We start from the raw sequence: 22,292 nt of genomic DNA on the forward strand, positions 1-22,292 counted from the left end.
CACTATATTCCAACTCCCATTTCTTTGCCTATTCCACCACTCTATATGAATCCTTCTGCAGACAACCTGCTTCATCAATATTGCCTGCCCCTTCGCTTATCTTTATAACATCTGCAGACTTGGTCACAAAGCCATCAATTCCTTCATTCAAATCATTCACATACAGTATAATGTAAAAAGAAGTGTTTCCACACCAAACCCGAGAGCACACCACTAGACACCGGCAGCCAACCAGAAAAGGCCCCCTTTATTCCCACTATTAGTCTTCTGCCAATCAGCCAAACTTCTGTTCATGTACCTTTCTTGTATTACCATGGGCTCTTATCACGCTAAGCAGCCTTATGTGAGGCACCTCATCAAAGGTCTTCTGAAAATCAAAGTAAGTAACATCCACTATTTTTTATCTATCCTGCCTGTTATTTCCTCAAGGAATTACAACAGATTTGAAAGGCAAGATTTCTCCTTGAGAAACCATGGTCTATTTTATCAGGTGCCTCAAAGTATCCAGAAACTTCAAAGTTAATAATAGACTCCAGCATCTTTCTAACCACTAAAGTCAGGCTAACTGGCTTATAATTTCCTTTCTTCTGTCTCCCTCCCTTCTTAAAGGATGGAGTGACATTTAGAATATTCCAGTTCACTGGAACCATTCCTGAAACTAGTGATTCCTGGAAGATCATTTCTAATGTCTTCACAATCTCTTCAAAATCTACCTCTTTCAGAACCCTGGGGTGTAGTCCATCTGTCCTATCTACCTTAAGACTTTTCAGATTCCCAAGCACTTTCTCCTGAGTAATAGCAATGATACTTATTTCTACTCTTCTCAACCATGCCCCCCCCCCAATGTTCTTCTATTTCTGGCATGTCTTCCACAGTGAAGAATGACGCAAAATATTTATTAAGTTCATCTGCAATTTCTTTGTCCCCCATCACCACCCCTCCGGCATTATTTTCCAGCAATCCATCTCCACTTTCATCTCTCTTTTACTCTTTATATATTAAAAAAATCTTCTTGTATTATTGGCTGGCTTATCTTCACATTTAATCTTTCCTCCATGGCTTTTTTTAGTTGCCTTCTGTTGGTTTTTAAAAACTTCTCAATCCTCTACCTTCCCGCTAATCACTAATTATTGTAATATTTTATACCCTCCCTTTGGCTTTCCCTCAACAGCAATGGTTACCTTATCCTCCCTTTAAAATACTCCATCTTTGGGATGTATCTTTCCTACACCATCCGAACTTCTTCAAGAAATACCAGCCATCCCGAGAGTACCCTTCCAGTCAAATTTGGCTAGCTCCTCTCTCATGCCTCTAATTTCCTTTACTCCACTGTATACATCTGACTTTAGCTTCTCCATCTTAAGCTGCAGGGTGAATTACTGTTTCCTAAGGGTTCTTTTACCTTAAGGTCCCTAATCAAATCTGAGTCATTACATAAGGTCCAATCCAGAATTGCTGTTCCCCTAGTCAGTGGGATGAGGTAAAGCGTAAAACACAATCTACCTGTATATTGAAATACCCCATGCTTATTGCAACTCTGCCCATTTTACATGCCTTTTCTATCTTCCGTTTTTAGCTGGAGCTCATATCCTGGCTACTGTTCGGAGGCCTGAATATAACTCTCATCAGAATCTTTCTACCTTCGCAGTTTCTTAACTCTACCCACAAGTCTCTATATCTTCTGATCCTAAATCACTACTTTCTAAGGAATCAACTTCATTTTTTACCAACAGAGCCACCTCACCCCCTCTGCTTACTGCCTGTCCTTTCAATACAATCTGTATCCTTGAATGTTAAGCTCCCAATTATGAGCTTTTTTCAGCCACAACACAGAAATGCCCATCTCTAACTGTGCTACAATATCATCTACTGTATTCCATATACTGCATGCATTAAAATATAATAGCTTCAATCCTATATTGATCATCCTTTTTGATTTTGGCTCCCTTTTACACTTTAACTCATCTCAAAGATTGCAATTTTGCTCTATTATCTGCCTGTCCTTCCACACAATCTCCTACACTATATCTAGTTGTATACCAACTGCCCCATCCTCAGCTCTTTCATTCTGGTTTCCATCACCCTGCCACATTAATTTAAACCCAGCCCCATTGCTCTAGCAAACCTGCCTGCAAGGACATTGGTTCAGGTATAAACCATCCATTTTATATAGATTATACCTTCCCTAAAAGAGATTCCAATGATCTGGAAATCTGAAACCCTGCCCTCTGCACCAATTCTTCAGTCATGCATTTATCTGCCAAGTCACCTTATTCTTACCCTCATGGGCACATGGCACAGTCAGCAATCCAGAGATTACTATCCTGGAGGCCCTGCTTTTCAACTTCCTATATTCTCTCTTCAGGACCTCCAACCTGTATCATTGGTACCAAAATGCACAATAACTTCTGGCTGTTCACCATCCCCCTTTAAAATGCCTTTCACCTGAGATGAGACATCCCCGATTCTGGCACCTGGGAGGCAACATACCATCTAGGTGTCTGTTTCACGTCCACAGAATCTGCTTTCTCCTCCTCTATGGAATCACTTATCACTATTGCACTCTTCTTCTCCCTCCTTCCCTCTGAGCCACAGAGCCAGACAATGCCAGAGACCTGGTCACTGCAGACCTGGTCCCTGGTAAGTTGCTCCTCCCACCCCGCCCCCACCCAAATAGTATCCAAAGTAGTATACTTTTCATTAAGGGGGGGAGGGCGGCCACAGGGGTACTCTACATTGGAATCCTATTCCATTTCCCTCTCCTGACAGTCACCCAGATACCAGCCTTCTGAAACTTAGGGGTGACAACCTCCCTGTATTCCTATCCTTCACCTTCTCATTTTCCCGTATGAGCTCCATCTAGCTCCAGCTGCAGTTTCTTAACATGGTCTCCAAGGAGCTGCAGCTCGGTGCACTTCATAGTTATCAGGGAGACTCTGGAGGTCTCTCAGAGTCCCTTCATCTCACACAAAAACATACCACTACGTCTGAACTCATTCTGAGCACACTAGCTATGTATTAACAAAAAAAGTTACGTGAAACTTATTTACTTACTCAGAACCTCTGCCTGTGCTTGCCCAAGCCTGTTTTCATCAAGTTCTGCTGAACCAAAGACTGATCACTCTAACACTGGCCCACTCCACTCCCTTCCTTTTATTGGTCCAATGCTGATGGCAGCCCATCGAAAAGAGCTCTGGAGCTCTTTTTAAATCTTGTGCTGCGTCATCAATGAACGGCTTCTTGCACTGATTGCCGTCTGCTGATTTCTCCCACATTGTTCCACTAACTTAAAACTACATCCTCAAATTTGTGACCTTTCTGTGGATGAAGAGGGGTCCTCTTTATCCAGACCCCTTATAAATTTAAATGGTTCAGTTAAGCCTCAACTTTTTTCCCAAAGAAAACAACCCCAATCTAGACAGTCTTTTCTTATAATTACAGGCTACCCTGAGTAACAAATAGGCACTGTTGCTCTAATATCCATAAGTCAATTTTGTCCGTACATTAGAAAACACTCAATAATTACTTGATATGGTAACTATACTGATGCCCCATCAATAACTCTCGGAGACGGGAGGCAAGCGATAGGCTTTTATTAGCAGCAAAACGGAGCACAGCATCTTGGAGACTGAGGGGGGAGAGCAGCACCTCCAATCGCCTTTATACAGGGGTCTGTGGGAGGAGCCACAGGAGCAGTCAGCAGAGGGGCGTGTCCAGACAAGTATACATAGTTTACCACATATACCCACACAGTATTGTAATGAATGGTGTGAAAAGAAAATAAGATTGTTAAGGAAGAAAAGTTATGAAAAAGAAAAGACTAATTCTGTCATTAGTGTGTAGGAATTTTGAATTTAATAATTTATGGGAGGCCTTTCACATACTGTCCATAAGTTGGGCTTTCATAACCCAAGGATGGCCTGTAGAATTCAACTCTATGCCCACTCAAGAGTATCACTTCATTCTTGCAGTATTGTAAGAACTGTACGCAATATTCAAACACTAAATATTGTTTTGTATAAATCTCCCCCAATTATGTGTGTTTCTATTTTATGGCTCAGCCAATTAAGGCAAATATACCATCTAATATTTTTAGTAAGTTGGATCACAGAAGGAAATAAAAAAATCTAACATTCTCCTTCTCCTGACTAAATACTTATAACAGGTTCTTATTGTAAGCATTGGAAGTACAAGCATAGAATATCATAACTCACTGGCACCTATTAAGACTATATCACTACCTGAATGAAAGACCTCAAATAGATCCACATCATTCATGCTATGTCAGGAACAAATAATTATTTTACTAATCACTGCCCAATATGCTCTGTTATCCTGCTCTAAAATAACAGTATCAACAGAAATGTTCCCACAAAAAGAACAAAGTTAAAGCACTCAAAGAACTCACAGGGATGATTAATTAATGGTATTGGATGTCAATTCACCAGTGTCGACTTTGCTCAATTGAGGAAAAGGTGTGTTTGAAAACAAAAATCAACAGACCTCTCAATAAACTCAAATTCTACCAGGAAGCAGTGATACCTGCGCGCCAATCTGCTTCTCAGACCATGACTAACTGGAGCAGGCATCCTTAGGCACTGGAAGGATACTACAAAATCCTCAAAATTTACTGAATGGATAAGTGAATCAATGTTAGATTCTTATTTTAGACCACTGAGTTCCTAATTTAGTTCAATCACCCCTATTGAGCAAGCCACATCAATTCCTTGTCCAGCTCCAAAACCTGCAAAAGATACTCTATTCCAAATTTCGTCACAAGAAAAGTGCTCTGTGTCAAAGGTCAGCCATCCCATTAGGTTGATTGTGACTTGCAGGTCAAACCCAAATTTATTATCAAACCATGTACATGTCACCAGATACTACACGGAGATTCATTTTCTTGCAGGCATTCACAGGAAACAAACAACAGAACAAATGAAAAACTGCACAAAAAGTCTGGCAATCAATGTGCAAAAGAAGACAAACTGCGCAAATAAACCTAAATAAATAAATAATACTGAAAACATGAGTTGTCCTTGAAAGTGAGCACACAGGTTGTGCAATCAGTTCAAACTTGAGGTGAGTAAAGTTATCCCCACTGCTTCAGGAGACAAATGGTTGAAGAGTAATAACTGTTCCTGAACGTGGTGCTGGGACCTAAGACTCCTGTACCTCCTTCACGATGGCAGAAGACAGCGTGGCATGGATTGTGGATGTCCTTGATGATGCCAACTTCTAAGAAAACAGAGGTGTTGTTGTGCCTTCTTTATCATCGATTTTGGAGGTAAAAATAGCAAAAAGTCGAAGACAGCAGTTGGCAAGTCTGTAGGTAGAGGCCCAAAAGTTGAGTCTTGAATCTAGCCAGGGACACTTGCTGGGAGGCCCACCTATGTGGCTCTGAAACACCATTTCAGACCAGGGCCATGGATTGGAGGCTTGGCTGTGTGTGTGGGTAGGAAGATGGTAAAGGGGCTTGTTTTACTGCTGTTTTTTGTTCTGCTATTGTTACTGTTTGCATTGCTCTGTAAAACATTGTGGGCTGCCCTCAGCATACTCTCGGGTGTGTTTGTTGTTAATGCAAATGACACATTTCATTGTATGTTTCAATGTGCACCTAAGCTTGAAGGAATTTATTGTAACCAATTAACCTAACAACCAGCATGTCTTTTGCATATGGAAAGAAGCAGAGCAGCTAGGCTCTAAATCTACACTGTCAGGAGAATGTGTAAATTCTGTATAGACAGCACTGACACAAAAAAAAACAAACTCAAGCTTCTGAAGGTGTGAGGGTGCACTTTTGTGTGTCTTTCCCCTTTCCCACCGGGTAAAATATTGATATTATGGATAAGATGCAGAAGATAGTGACAAGATTCAACATTGCTTAATGTCATTTTCATTACAGAACACTTCCAGGGTGCCTCAAGGCAACTCATGTAGGAGTAGAACTCTCAATGGATATGATTAAATATTCTCGTTTCAGCCAGATACAGCTAAAAACTCAACTGTTTCCAAGGTCAGTACAGTCAACAAAGATGTCTAAATGTGTTTAAATGAACTATCGCTGCTTAGAACTGATGGAAACAATGCTGACTGGGGATGGATACTTCGTAGGATTCCACTCAGGAAACGTGGCTGCAGGTCAGGGATACAAGTATGTTTAAGGAAATGTGGTTTTAAACTCTCAGTTTAACATGCAGTAAAATTGATGATCTCAGAGCTAGGGTGCTGAATCAGAGGGACATTAGGACCGTGTGTATCCTTTGTTTCCTGGAATCCTGGTTAACCCCTTATGTACAAGATGCAGTATTTCAGATTGATGGGTTTACTATACACCGTCAGTATAGATCTATAGAGTCTCTCAAAAGCAGTGGTGGAGGAATATGCCTCATGATCAGTTCTTCTTGGTGCACAAATACATCAGTGCTGTCCCGATTCTGCTCACCAGACCTGGAACATCGGGCAGTTAAGTGCCATCCATTTTAACTACCACAGGAGATTTCCAGGATCATTAAACTTCAGGCCAATGTCAATCAGACTTTAGATGATCTGAACAATGGGATTAACATGCACAAAACAGTGCACCCTAACACCTCACCATTGTTTTGGAGGATTTTAACCAGGCCTGTCTGAAAAAAAATCAATAAACAACACATCAACACATCACTTGCAATACCAGAGGAAGCAACACACTGGGCCACTATTACATCACCATCAAAAATGCCTACCGTGCTATTCCACGCCCTCACTTCGGGAAGTCTGATCACCTGGCTATACTTCTACTCCCTGTGTATAGGCAGAGACTGAAGACTGCAGCTCCAGCAGTGAGGACCAAGAAGGTATGGACAAGGGAAGCGCAGGAGATCTTACAGGACTGCTTTGAATCAATGGACTGAACTGTATTCAGGGATTCAGTTTCGAAACTGGATGAGTATGCTGCAGTTGTTACCAACTTCATTGAAACCTGGGTGGATGAGTGTGTGTCTACAAAGACTTACCGTACATTCCCAAACCAAAAGCTATGGATGAACCAGGAGGCATGTTGTCTGCTGAAGGCTAGAGCTGTGGCACTTAAGTTTGGCGACCTAGGTCTGTACCAGAAAACCAGCTGTGATTTGCGGAGAACCATTTTAAAGGGGAAGAGACAATTTCAAATGAGGTTGGAGGTGACATCTGATGTAAGACAACTCCGGCAGGGTTTGCAAGATACTACTTTCTACAAAGTGAAACCTAAAAGCATGAACAGCAAGTTCCTGGGTGTCAAGATCTCTGAGGACGTAACCTGGTCCCAACATATCGATGCAGTTATAAAGAAGGCAAGACAGCAACTATATTTCATTAGGAGTTTGAAGAGATTTGTATGTCAACAAGTACACTCAAGAGCTTATATAGATGTACTGCGAAAAGCATACTGACAGGCTGCATCACTGTCTGGTATTGTGGGGTGGGGGGGTGGTGGGCTACTGCACAGGATCGAGAGAAGCTGCAGAGGGTTCTAAAGTTAGTCAGCTCCATCTTGGGTACTAGCCTACAAAGTACCCAGGACATCTTCAAGGAGCAGTGTCTCAGAAAGACAGTGTCTATTAGTAAGGATCTCTAGCACCCAGGCCATGACCTTTTCTCATTGTTACCATCAGGTAGGAGGTACAAAAGCCTGAAGGCACACACTCAGTGATTCAGGAACAGCTTCTTCCCCTCTGCCATCCGATCCTTAAATGGGCATTGAACATGTAAACACCTCCTCACTTTTTTATATCTATTATTTCTGTTTTTTGCACAATTATGCAGCACAAAAATAACACAATGAGATAAAGAACACAATAAAAAAAACTCAATATACAGTACTGTGCAAAAATCTTAGGCACATAGAAATAGCTAGGGTGCCTATGACTTTGCACAAAATTGTAGTAATTTTATGTATTGGACGGTACTACTGCAAAAAAGAGATTCATGACAATGTGAGTGATTCTAATATGGGCCTCTATTGGGGACTGAGAGTGGGAAGGGAGAGTGTAATCATGGTTAGAAAAGGGGAAGGAAAAGGGGAGGGAGTGGGAAGCACCAGAAAAACATTCTGTAATGATCAATAAATCAATTATTTAGAATCAAATGACTTTGCTTGATGTCTCAGAGGTAGTTGCATCTACACCTGCGCCAACCCCCTGCCCTTAGCATTTCTACTCTGCCACTTGTCCCACACCCCTCCTGTGGTGATCCACCTTCACCATTCCAACTTCCTTTATCCCACCAGATTTATAAACTTACTCTCCACTCCATGTTGACAAATACAAAAGTCTTAGGCATCCTAGCTGTAATAAAGCATTTATCCTCATTTAACCTATGACTTTTGAACAGTAATGTAAATACATAAGATACATTATATACATAGATTGATTGTATGCCCATAAAATGACAAAGGAGACCTTAATTACATGGTTCGCTTCTCAAAGTTGGTCTTGACTCTCAAGAAATGCAGGTTTAAAGGGTATTATCAAGGTACAATAATCAACAAGAAGAGAAGCTTCTGTGTGCCCGAGAGGAAACATTTCCCATTACAGGGCGGCACTCCAAATGATTTGTGATTACAAAGATTCAACAGCAACCATTCTCTATTGGAGGCTGCTTGATTGATGGAGATTAGAATAGGAACTTCCTTACATGTTATTTTATTTCCCCATAGGAATAAACTGTTGTATCACTGAAAGGATAGATGAGAATAATTGCAGCACAGACAAACACAGTTTGTAGCTTCAGAAAAGCAAAAGATGCAGATACAGGAAATCTAATATAAAATCAAAAGATGTTGGCAAAATACCACCACAGGAGATGTAACACTTGCCCTTTTACTTCTTCCCTTCTCATCATGCAAAGGACAGTTTTTCCAGGTGAAGCAGTGAATCCCTTGTACATATCAATCTAGTATGCTATATTCCATGTTCAACTTCTGGTTTCCTCTATGTGGGAGAAACCAAATAGAGATTGGGTGAACCCTTTGGGAATTGCTTGTGTTTAGTTCACAGGGGTAATTCAGAGCTTCTAGCCATCTGCTACTTTAATTCCCCTCTCCCCTTTCTGGTTTTGACCTCCAGCACTCTTGAAATGAGATTCAATATAAATTTGAGGAACACCTTTGCATCAGGGCATATTGCAACCTTCAGGATTCATCACAGAATTATCCCACTAGAGCAGAGGTCGGCAACCTGCGGCTCCAGAGCCACATGCGGCTCTTTGATCTCTGTGATGCGGCTCCCCCTGGTTTGTTAGCTTTTGAAATGTAATTCGAAATTTGAAGATTATGGTGATCTTGTACAATATGAAAACTTTGCGGAGACACCGTTTCCTGGCACATCCAAACCGGCTCACAATTAGCTACCGTTCCGACTAAGGGAGATAGCCTACGGGGGTTTGTGAGTACGTGTCTTTTGGAGCATCCGCGCCCACGGGGACGGGTTGAGGGAGGCTTTAAAGCAAGGCTGTTTAGTTCGAATAAAGTTACCTTTGACTGCAGTCTTTATTTTAGCGCTGCGTGTAGTGCTGCACCGCTACAACATGTTTTTTATCGCTATTAATATACATCACCACTGCCAATGCCTGACACCCGCCAGTGCGCGCATTCTTTTAATTCTTCGATCCAAGGTAGGCTACCTACGGAGTAACCTTCAACCCAACGTCTTTTTTTCGGAGTTGAAAATGTTTTTGTTGCATGCAGAAATGTAATTTCGTTTTCTCTGCAGGAGTTCATCAATTTCATAAATGCAACACATTATAGTTTGTTTATACATAGCATAAAGGCAAAAAAACCCGTTGTATGCAGTGTTATTTCATTTTGTGGCTCCCAGTGTTTTCTTTTCTGTGGGAAATGGGTCCATATTGGCTCTTTCAGTGGTAAACGTTGCCGACCCCTGCACTAGAGGAAACTCAGCTCTTTAATTGGTTGTCTGGCCTGCCATTGTTTGACTGCCTTTGTCTTTCTATCAACGTATCCTTACTTGTTGAACATATCTCACAGCTTTGTCTTCAGGAACACATAAGAGGAGACTCGATGGATCAACTGGCCAACTTCAGCTCCTATGTCTTATGATCTATGTCTTATGGACACACCAGGAAGCATAATGGGCTTCTAACTGCCATTTTAGCTCATGGGATCTTACCATATGAGTAAATTCTATTTGTTCTGCCAATACCTCTCCTACCTCTGCGTCTGAAAAATTGCTTTATTCTTTTGACTCTGTGGCTAAAGTTTGCTGATGACACTACTGTTGTCAGCAAAATCAAAGATGGTGACGGTGATAGGAGGGCTGTGTGGTGCCACAACAACCTCTCACTCAAGACCAAGGAGCTGATTATTGACTTCAGGAGAAAGAAACTGGAGATCCCTGATTTCTCCCTCATCGGGGGAAATCAAAGATGAAGAGGATCACTAACTTTAAATTCCTTAATGTCATCATTTCAGGTGACCTGTCCTGCGCCCAGCACACAATTACAAAGAAAGCATGGCAGCACCTTTACTTCCTAAGAACTTTGCAAAGATCTGGCATGACATCTAATACTTTTAACAAAGTTATATTGATGTGTGGTGGACAGTATATTGACTGGCATGGAAAAAACAATGCCATTGAAGGGGAAATCCTACAAACAGTAGTGGATGTGGCCCAATTCATCATGGGTAAAGCCCTCCACTCCATTGAATGTTATCACAGAAAAGCAGCATCCATCATCAGGGACCACCACCCAGATCATGTTCTCTTCTTGTTGCTGCCATCAGGAAGGTGGTACAAGAGCCTTAGGACTCACTACCAGATTTAGGAATAGTTATTACCCCTCAACCTTCAGGCTCTTGAACCAGCGGGGATAACTTCACTCAACTTCGCTTGCCCCATCACTGAACTATTCCCCACAAGCTGTGAATTCACTTTCAGCGACTCTTCAATTCATGTTCTTGATATTTAGTGTTTTTTTTCTCTCATTTGTATTTGCAGTTTGTTGTCCCTTGCACATTGGTTGCTGGTCTAAGGTGCGGTCTTTCATTGATTCTATTATGGCTCTTGGACTTACTGAGTATGCCAGCAAGAAAACAAATCTCAGGGTTGTACATGGTGACATATATGCATTTTGATAATAAATTTACTATGAACTTTGAATTAACATTGTTTTTCTATTTTCCACACTTCTGGCAAAGGGTTCAGGCCTGAAACATTAATTATCTTCCCATGCATGCTGCTGAGTGTTTCCAGCAAATTTTGCTTTTATTTATAATTTAATCTCACCTTGAATAGAAATAAAAAAACACTTCCTCTAAATGACAATGATACATGATCAACCAGATTGCCTCTGCAAACTACAAATGCATGCTTCCATTTCTTGTAACACATCCATTTGGTGCTGGCAGTCTCTTCAAATTTATGTCATGCACTGCTAATTGAACTAGAAATGACAAATTATCACCATTTAAATTTGCAAAGCAGAAACTGTTCAGAACCGAAATTACTCCATTACTGAAGGTTCAAATCACATTCACAGTTTTTACTGCAAACAGAAGCTTTAATTCGAAAAAAGGTGTTAATTTACAAATCTGTTGAAAGATTTAATTTTTATTTACTACAAAGGTCATAGTTTAGTCATTCCTACTATATCACAATGCTTTGTTTGCCAGGCTTACAGCACTGTTTTAATAATCACAGATCTGTGTCTACTTTTTCTATCATAATACAGTGGAAAATGCTGCCTTTAAAATACACCACTGTAGCTCAATTTAATGTTTCTATCTCTATCATTTTCTCTGCAAATTAATTTCTATGATCCAAATGAATTGCTAATTTGTAGCAATTTTACAACATGTTTAAAAGTTATTATGATTTTATAATCACAATTTAATGCACAACTTCAAAACAAATCTACATTTTTCATCCATTTTAGAACTAATTCAGAATCTATCATTTCTCTTCTTCAATGAATTGTAATTTAAAATGTGCAACATTTTAAATCACAGACTTAGCAAAGCACTCAATTATTATATAGACAACCTTCAACAGAAGTTTGAAAAACTAGTATAAAATCTCACACGTAATTGTTTGAAAGACTCCGAACATTGACGATAGGAAACGGGGAGAATAATACAAATGACTGATGAATAGCAACAACTCAAATACTGAAGTTCACGATTTGAAACTTCAACTACGAGTGAGTGTTCAAACAGTAGAGAAAAGCCCCAGCCATTAATATTCAACTAGGCACCAATGTTATGCAAGTGTCCCTATACTGAGAACATGGATTGACCTAACATCTCACAATCCAGTTTACAGATAAATGAGACTGATTCTGTCAATGACTCCCACCATATGTTATAGGCTTTTTATTTTCTAATATTGTATCCAAAGAGTTGATTAACATAGCTTATCATTGCATTACCCATTTTAATCAGCCCTCATAACCAGAACTTCAATTTGAAGTTGCTCCTTAGCCTCTTAGATAATCAAGCAGAAATTTCCATACAATAGCGTATTAGCTACCAGAATTTATATGACTAATTATTTTGAGATTAGACTATTAGAATGTTCTAATATTTGTACAAGAAAAAAACGCATTCAAACCTATCCAGTTAAATCACACTCACCTTCTTCTTGTCCCTCATTGAGCCCTTTCCTCGCACCATAATCTTGCATCCAGTCTCTGCTTCCAACTGTTTTGCTGTTAGTCCTCTGGGTCCAAGAATTCTTCCAACAAAGTTGAACTAAGTTGTTAACAGAGAAAAAATATCCATGGTTAAAATATTTAAACAACAGCATGATATTTTTGGAAATTGCACTAATTTTCTTTTAATTAAACTGCCTCAGCATTACAAATTGAACATTAGGTTCTGTAAATTGGAAGTGAAACAAACATAGGAATAGGAAGCAAACATTATTATGAAAAATAGTGTACTACTCATAATCAACATGGCCTTTGAGATGTTGAACTACTTCATCCTGCTCGAATGCCCTCACATTCACTTCGTTATCTATCCAGTTGTGGCTGGAGAATCTATTGGTTATTAGATTTTAAGAGAATTATTGAATATGGCGTGAGTGCAGGAACAGAACATGGAGGTGAATGATCAGCCATGGTTTTACTGACAGGAGGAGCAGACACAAATGGTCAAAATATTTTGCTCCATTAATCTCCTGTAACATCTTATGTCCTGCGCCTTTGTTGTTCTTGGTGGATTCACTCTGGCCTTTTATCATATACAACATACTTTTATGAGAACATCCAAACCCACATCATCAGTTTCAGCATCTATGGTGAACACACACAATTCCATAAACAATTGTTATATCACTATCTAATACAGGAATAACTGAAGATTTTACAGACTAATTATTGAAAGGACCAATCATCATTAGCTCCAATGGCAAACTGGGCTTCCTAGCAATAAACTCCATGCTCTCCATTCTCCAAATTTGTTCCTGCCTCAGTGTATCTGGGTTTGAAACCCTCATTCACATTCCTATTACCTCCTCATGTCTATCACAATGGACACCTGGTCAACTATCACATTTTACACTCTGGAAAATTATCTGAAATTCAGTTGACTGCATCCTAACTTGCACCAAGCTCTATTTACTGTCATGCCTATGCGTGACTTTAAAGTTTTCATGCTCATTACTAAATTCCTATAGCCTCATGCTCCACTTTCTCCTCCAGCATCATAACCTTCCTAGATGTTAGCAGTTTGGGAATTCTGGACATTGATACAACTAACTTTTTGTTCAACTGCCATAGGCTTAACTTCCAGGAAACCTCTAAGCTCTGAAATTTTCCTCTAAAAACCTCGTTTTTTTAAAAAAACTCACTTTTGCCTCCTTTAACTTGTCTTTTGAAACCTGTCTTTTTGGCTAAGCTTTTGGACTTTTGCCCCAACATCCACATAACTTAGTCCCAAATTTTGTTCAATAATGCTCCTTTGAAGTGACTTGATATTTACAGTGTTAAAGGTGCAACATTAATACAAGTTATTGTTTTGAAATACCTTGGATCTGGAAATTGTGCTGAAATATTCTGGTTGGTACCATATTTCAAATGATTGCAAATGAGCCAACAGAAGACCAATTTGCAATACTATTTCATTCAACTAGAGATCTGGTCTAGATCCTAATATTATTTTACCACAGTCTAAGCAATGCTAAAGATCATCTGTCTTTACATACTTCTATTTGGTTGCCTTATATTGTTTAAATAGCTATTTTTCTCATGCAAGCTGATTTTAGTAGAACCTGGTGAAATGATTGTTCAATATCATTTCCTAGAATAAATTTAATTTGCTCTCAGCAATTAAAAATATGAGTGGGAGTTGGCAGAAAGAATAAATGGAAAATCATGTGGTAGAAGGGGTGGAAATAGTAGTCAGTGATGGCGGGGCGGGGGAGTGGAAATTATAGTGAGAAATTTAGTGAGGAACAAAGATATTCAAGACAGTCAGCGAAACCCACCTTCAGCTGCAATTTAACAAATTTAAATTTTCCCTTTCTACATATTATCCTAAAGCGCAAATATCAAGAGGAAAGGAGAGGTAGGAGTGGGGTTTCAGGTTATTGTCAGATTTCCATTTTAATTCAGGGATGGGTGGATGCGTAGTCATTTCACAGTGGACTCTCAGGCAACTTCAGTCAGAGTTCTACCTGCTCACAAAAGGTTTGAGATTGCTGTTCTTTGGGAGCAGAGATTTTACACCTGGAAGAGCAATGTTGTTCTGTATTCAAACTGATACTGGTTGGAGGCTTTAAGTCCCATAAGAGAACAGGAAGTACTGTTAACAGTACCTCTGCTCCTGCTTTTGGTACTCTGGTAATGATCTCACATGAGCCACATAACACCTACCACAACTATAACCACTTAGCTCAAGACTACACAGTCATTCTGCGCTTTGAGCTGCTTTTGGTCTTCCACTGTGTCAATTGCTCTTGCTAACACAGAAAAACAGAATCATCAGTCTAGGTGGGTGTTCTGCATTAAAATGTTAAGGTCAGCAAACAAATTGAAAAATTACCACTAAAGAGTAACACAAGCAATACACAGCAAAGTGGAGGAACTCAGCAGCTCAAGGAGCACCTATGAAGGAAAATGGATAGCCAATATATCAGATGAAGACCCTGAATCTGAAAGGAAAGATAAAAGGGGAGATAGGCAGTGTAAAGAGCTGGAATGATGGGGTGTAGTAAGAGCTAGCAGGTATAGGTGGATACAGATGAGGGGATATTAGGCAAATTGGCAAAGGGGGAAATAGGAAAAGTACCAGAAGATGGGAGGTAATAGATGGAAGTACAAAGTACTGAAAATAATGGATGCTGATAGGAAAGTAAGGTGGAGTTGGAATCAAGGGAAAGAGTGAGGGAGGGAACCAACTAGAGAATGGGCAGCTGAAAAGGGTGGAGGAAGGGAATGAGACAGTGTTATAGGTGCTAGTTAGATCAGGAGGAAAGAAAAAAGGGACAGAGGGAATAAGTTGGAGAATTCAATATTCATGTTACTGGTTGCATACAACCCAAGTGGAATATTAAGTGTCATTTTTTGAGTTTGCTTTTTGCTGCACCATGGCAGTAAGAGGTCCAGAAGGGTCAGAGACGGATCTGGGGGTGGAGAGGAAGTTAGTAGCGAAGTGAATGAAACTGCTAAGTTCACCACTAGTCCAGGGAGTAGCACCAATTGTCATCAGTGCAGCGGAGAATGAGTCAAGGATCAACCTGGATAGGTTTGGAATATGGACTGCTCCATGTTGCCAATGAAAAGCAGGCATTACTGGGCTTGCGCAAGTAACCATTCTGAACCTTTAATTTGGAGAAAATGGGAGACGTCAAAAGAGAAATTGTTAGATGTAAGCACAGATCTTACCAGATAGGGCAGCCTTTCTCAACCTTTTTGCCAAATAGTTTTCAGGTCACAGGGAATCTATGCATAAAAAATTATATCTACAGCTCACAATACGTTAAAGTGATCAGTAAGTTGTAGATATAATCCAAAAACAACTGTCAATGCTCTTTTGAGTAGGGAAAACATTTTTTGGCCAACCTTTCTTTAAAAAAAACTGGTAGTTCAACTTAACTCACTTTTCTTGAAATTAATCTTTTTCTTTCATAGTAAATTTCTGATAAATAATTGGCTTAAGCCAAAAGGGATTTAATTTTTCTAAAGATAGGCTCAGTAAATTTAATTTAAATAAGGTTGTAAATTGATTTTAATTAATGTTATTTACAATATGAAAATTTATTGACAATGTTGAATAGTAAAGTTACTAAAAACCCTAAGCCAAGGCAACAAAGTTCCTCCTAAACAGACCTTTTATTTCAAGATATGAAGCAAAAACATTAAATATATCTTGGCCTTTGCTTGTTTCAGGCAGATCTTTCCAACAGAAAAAGTTTTCTTCAATTTCACCATCATTTACAAATCTTACAAATGCTACAACATGACATTTATTGGTGAAATCTGCTGACTTATCAGCCTGGATAGAGAAGCTGACATGATGAAGGGACTTGGCCTGAAACGTCAACTGTACTCTTTTCCACAGATGCTGCCTACCCTGCTCAGTTCCTCTAGTATTTGTGTGTGCTTAGATTTTCAGCATCTATAGATTTTATCTTCATTATTGTTTAGAGAAACTATTGTTCTTCAGTTTATCACATGAAACCACTTCAGCATCATATGACACATATCAATATGTTGACTTATGGTGCTGTTGGAGAGTGAAACTTTTTCAATTTCTTATACTGCATCTTGTCCCAGCATTTTACTCACCGTAATTTGACATGCTGGCATTATTAGGTTCTTATCAACTGTGTGACTTTCCCCTCTCTGGGTAATAGGTTCTGCTACTAAATAACTTGCTTCCTGAACTGACTGCAACTTTAATAGCAAAGCCTTACTTTGTTTACTTTGAGATTCCAATAGCTATTTAAAATAATCAACCCTTCCAGGTATCACACGGCTGTTAATGTGTAGTTAAGTGTCTTTTCAATGTTGCTGGAGTCACTGCTGCATTTCTATGTTGCTTGTCACAGACTAGGCACATTAGAAAAAGACAGCTTGGAACACCAGTCCATGTAAAACCCATTGATAAATAGCTTTCATTGTAGAGACAGACTTTTTTTGCGTCCATTCTCGCACTAGTCCAGTGAAATGACTCAGAAGATTGTACCATCAGACATGTCTATAAAACACAGCAGTTAATAAAATATAAAAAAGAATGGCATAATAAATAACTAAACGAGAAAACCACTACTGAATCATGGTGCATAGAAATTCCTTCTTTAGAATAAAAATTTTGCACCAGTAGTTTGTTCACTTGATGGGCTAAATGGCCTAATTCTGTTCCTGTATTTTATGATCTCATAAGTCAGCTGGCAGCATGAAAGGGGAAATTAGGGGAGGTAAAATGATATCACAACCCATGTTGGACAAGTCCATTCAAAGCTCTGAAAACACACTTCACATTCCTCATCAGCCTACTGCACTCCCCTTTGTGCAATACATGGGGAAGTGGGGAAGAGAGAGGATAAGACAATATGGAGTAGCACAGGAGTGATTAAATATCCTTTGAGGTTAACGCTGAGGTTGTAATTAAATCTTTATTTCAAATCTAACTCCGAATAGTTTAACTGAAATTATAAAATGTCCGTATAGGAAAAAAAAGGAAGTCAAAGCCACCATAAAAGCAAAAGAGAGAGCATATAATAGAGTAAAAAATAGTGGGAAATTAAGGGATTGGGAAACTTTGAACAACAAGCAGAAGGGAACTAAAAAAAGCCATGGGGGGGGGGGAGATAAAATATTAAGATAAGCTAGCCAACAATGTCAAAGAGGATACCAAAAGCTTTTTTCAGGTAAATATAAAGTAAAAGAGATGAAAGTAGATATTAGACTGCTGGAAAATGATGCTGGAGAGGTAGTAATGGAGAATAAGTGGTGGATGAACTGAATAAATATTTTGCATCAGTCTTCGCTGTGGAAGACACTAACAGTATGCCAGAAGTATGAGAGTGTCAGGGGGCAGATATACTAGGGAGAAGGTGCTTGGGAAAACAAAAAGGTCTGAAGTTAGACAAGTCACCTAGACCAGAAGGACTACACCCCAGGGTTCTGAAATAGGGCATTGAAGAAATTGTACAGGCATTAGTAACTATCTTTCAAGAATCACTAAATTCTGGAATGGTTCCAGAGGACTGGAAAATTGCAAATGCCACTCCACTCTTCAAAAAGGGAGAAAGGCAAAAGAAAGTTAAATGTAGGCTAGTTAGTTTGACCTCAGTGGTTGGGAAGATGTTGGGAGTCCATTGTTCAGCAAGCGGTTTCAGTGTACTTGTAGGCATATGGCACAAAGGGCCAAAGTCAGCATTGTTTTCTCAAGGGAAAACCTTGCCTGACAAATCTGTTAGAATTCTTCAAGGAAATAACAAGTAGGATAGACAAAGGAGAATCAGTGGATGTTGTGTATTTAGATTTTCAGAAAGCCTTTGATAAGGTGCTGCATATGAAGCTGCTTAATGAGCCCATGGTATTCTAGGAAAGATACTAGCATGGACAGATCATTTGCTGATTGGCAGGAAGCAAAATAGTGGGAATAAAGAGCTTTTCTGATTGGCTGCTGGTGACTAGTGGTGTTCTGCAGCAATCAGTGTTGAGACCGCTTCTATGTAGTCGGCCCTCTTTATCCACGAATTCAACTAGCCACGAATCGAGAAAACCCAGAAGTGCTCTTCCAGCACCTGTTGTTCGAGCATGTACAGACTTCTTTTCTTGTCATTATTCCCTAAACAATGCAGTATAACAACTATTGTAATAGCATTTACACTGTATTAGGTATTATAAGTAAGTCTGTGATGGCCAGTGCTATCATGTTTGCTGTTGTGTGCTGTGGCAACAGGCTGAGGGTAGCAGACACCAACAGAATCAACAAACTCATTCGCAAGGCCAGTGATGTTGTGGGGGTGGAACTGGACTCTCTGATGGTGGTGTCTGAAAAGAGGATGCTGTCCAAGTTGCATGCACTGGTTAGGCACAGGAGTACATTCAGCCAGAGACTCATTCCACCGAGATGCAACACTGAGCGTCATAGGAAGTCATTCCTGCCTGTGGCCATCAAACTTTACAACTCCTCCCTTGGAATGTCAGACACCCTGAGCCAATAGGCTGGTCCTGGACTTATTCCCACTTGGCATAATTTACTTATTATCATTTAATTATTTCTGGATTTATTTTGTTATATTTCTACTCTATTATTGGTTGGTGCAACTGTAATGAAACCCAATTTCCCTCGGGATCAATAAAGTATGTCTGTCTGTAATCTAGAGATGATTTAAAGTATACGGGAGGATGTGCATGGGTTATTGTGGATCAGGATCGAAAAAAATCGTAAGTTCTCTTACTAAGTAAGTCAGAGCAGGTACGTCCGGTACTATTTAGCATCAGTTCGTCAAACGTTTGTCTTAGTATATAGTATATATTTTACCTTTCTATGCATATAAAACACTTAAGAACGTAAGTTTCAGCGCCAATCCAGTAACAGACTGCTCCCGAGTGCGCTCTCCACCGTACTGGGTTGATGTGGAGGATCAAAAACCCGAAACCCCAAACCCAATAACTAAACCACTGCGTTGTTTAGTAATAATTGTAGCTTTAATCGGGGCAAGGCCTTTCTAACTTTATCCTTTAAAATTGTTCCGATTGTTGACCGATGATGCCTAACACTTTGCCAACGACCGATGGTGTTTCACCTCTTTCCGATCGCTTTATTATTTACACTTTATTTTCAATCATTATCGTGATTATTTTCGTGAACAGAAACACTGCGGATTCAGAGCCCACCACTGGGTCCTAATGTCCATCGCACTGAGACAGGTTAAATAAGGTCTGAGGTTCTGCATGACCACCACATTAAAACAGGTTGAATAAGGGACTTGAGCATCCACGATTTTTGGTATCCGCGAGGGGTCCCAGAACCAATCCCTTGCGGATAAGTAGGGCCAACTGTATGTCTTTATATGTCAATAATTTTGATGACAGAATTGATGGCTTTGTGGCCAAGTTTGCAGATGATACAAAAGAGAAACAGATGTATAGATAGTACTGAGGAAGCACAGAGGCTGCAGAAAGTCCTGGACAGATTAAGAGAATAGTCAAATGGAATACAGTGTGGCAAGTGTATGGTCACGTACTTTGGTAGAAGAAATAAAAGCATAGACTAGTTTCTAAACAAGAAGAAAATTCAAAAATCAAAGGTGCAAAGGGACTTGAGAGTCCTCATGCAGAATTCCCTAAAAGTTAATTTGCAGGTTGAGTCAGTAGCAAGCAAGGCAAATGCAACATTGACATTCATTTTGAGAGCAACTTCGGGTCCGTCGTTTAAGAAAATACATGCTGAGAATGGAGAGGGTTCAGAGGAAGTTTACAAGAATGATTCCAGAAATGAAAGGCTTATCATATGAGGAGCAATTGATAAATTCCTTTTACTCAAAGGAATTTAAAAGAATGAGGGGGTAAAGTCCTCCCACCATTGAGCACATCTACATGAAACAATGTTGCAGGAAAGCAGCAGCCATCATCGTGGACCTCCGCCACCCAGGACATGCTCTCATCAGAAAGGTGGTACAGGAGCCTCAGGACCCACGCCACCAAGTTCAGGAACAGTTACTACCCCTCAACCGTCAGGCTCTTGAAACAAAGGGGATAACTTCACTCATGCCATCACTAATAGACTCACTTTCAAGGACTATTCATCTTATGTTCTCAATATTTATTTCTTTCTTTTTGTACTTTCACAGTTTATTGTCTTTTGCACACTGGCTGGATGCCCAAGTTGGTGCAGTCATTCATTACTATTCGATGGATTTATTGAGTATGCCTGTAAGTAAATGAATCTCTGGGTCGTATGACATTTATGTACTTTGTTAATAAATATACTTTGAATTTTGAACTCTGAAACCTATCAAATGATGAAATGTCTAGATAGAATGGATATAGATTGGATATTTCCTATAGTTGGGGAACCTAGGACGAGAGGGCAGAACTTCAGAATAGAGGGATGCCCGTTTAGAATGGTGATGACAAGGAATTTATTTCACTAGAGGGAGGTGAACTTGTGGAATTCATTGACATAGATGGCTATGGAGGCCAGGTGAATGGGTATATTTAGTAAGGGTGTGAAAGGTTATGGGAAGAAGGCAGAAAAATGGGGTTGAGAGAGACATGGATCAGCCATGATGAACCAGCGGTGCAGACTTGATGGGCCAAATGGCCTAATTCTGCTCCTACATCGTTTGGTCTAAAAGGGGAGGTTCAGGTACATGGACCACTGCATCCTATTCATAGAACCTTTATCTTTCATTTATTGTTGCGTCTAAGAGGAGGATGCCAAGAACATAGCTGCAGTGTTCAATGTGTACAATGGCCAGAAAGAACTTGGCTTTGCCCTTTGAGAATGGGATAGTACTTGTGCAGGGCTTCGGCAAGTTTTTTGACAGGGGTGTTTAAGTGTTGAGGGACAAGGAATTTTATATTCACTTTGGATAATTTTCCAAAGTTTTCCTGTTCTTTACTTCAAAAGTAGTTAAGTGAGATGAAACATGCTGTATAGATTTTCCTTTCTCTACAACTATCAGCAAGGACGTCTTGATAAGTTAGATGCAGACAACATATATCCATTCTAATGTCAAGGTAATTAGCCATCCTTGTAAAAAGAGTCAAAGTAGTTACTTACGTATGAATGATAGGCAAATGTCAAATTATACTGAGCATGCATCAATGTAGTGTCTGTCCAGTTAAAAGTCAACTGTTTATTTTTGTTACCTAACTGAAATCAATGCCAGACCACAAATGGAAATTAGTGTTTCAATGGAATGGCCTACCTACTTTATTGATTTGATGATATGATATGGAAAGAGGCAAGTTCCATGGACTGCACTGAACTTCGAAAATATGCTCCAAAGAAGCCCAAAGGTCCAAACAGCTTGCAGTCATCTTTACCCCACTCTTTGTACTGCTATTGGTCAATATTTTCATTTCCCATTCTGCATTACATTGTCCTTTTGTCACTGTGTTTCAAGTTTAAGTTCAATTGTCATTCAACCATAGACATATATACAACTAAATTAAACCGGTTTCTCTGGTAAGGTGCAAATTATACAGTCACACAGAGCACATATAGTTATAATAGCATATGCAGTCACAAAATAATATTAGCACAAGTCTCTGAGTGGCATGGCCTGAAGATTGATGGTGCATGGGAAGTTGCCCTGCAGCCACATTTCTGCAAGAACAAGCACACA

General features: G+C 39.7%; 1 protein-coding gene across 5 annotated transcripts in view; it reads right to left on the reverse strand.

Moving 5' to 3' along the window:
- LOC132403148 (KH domain-containing RNA-binding protein QKI) overlaps positions 1-22,292 on the reverse strand; it is a 529,050-nt gene that overhangs the window by 252,276 nt on the left and 254,482 nt on the right. For all 5 annotated transcript variants that reach the window (XM_059986471.1, XM_059986476.1, XM_059986472.1 and 2 more), the window contains exon 3: positions 12,611-12,727. In XM_059986471.1, the coding sequence (XP_059842454.1) occupies positions 12,611-12,727 (117 nt within the window). The remainder of the gene's footprint in view (positions 1-12,610; positions 12,728-22,292) is intronic.

The sequence above is a fragment of the Hypanus sabinus genome, chromosome 12 (genome assembly GCF_030144855.1).
Source record: "Hypanus sabinus isolate sHypSab1 chromosome 12, sHypSab1.hap1, whole genome shotgun sequence".
NCBI classification, from domain to species: domain Eukaryota; kingdom Metazoa; phylum Chordata; class Chondrichthyes; order Myliobatiformes; family Dasyatidae; genus Hypanus; species Hypanus sabinus.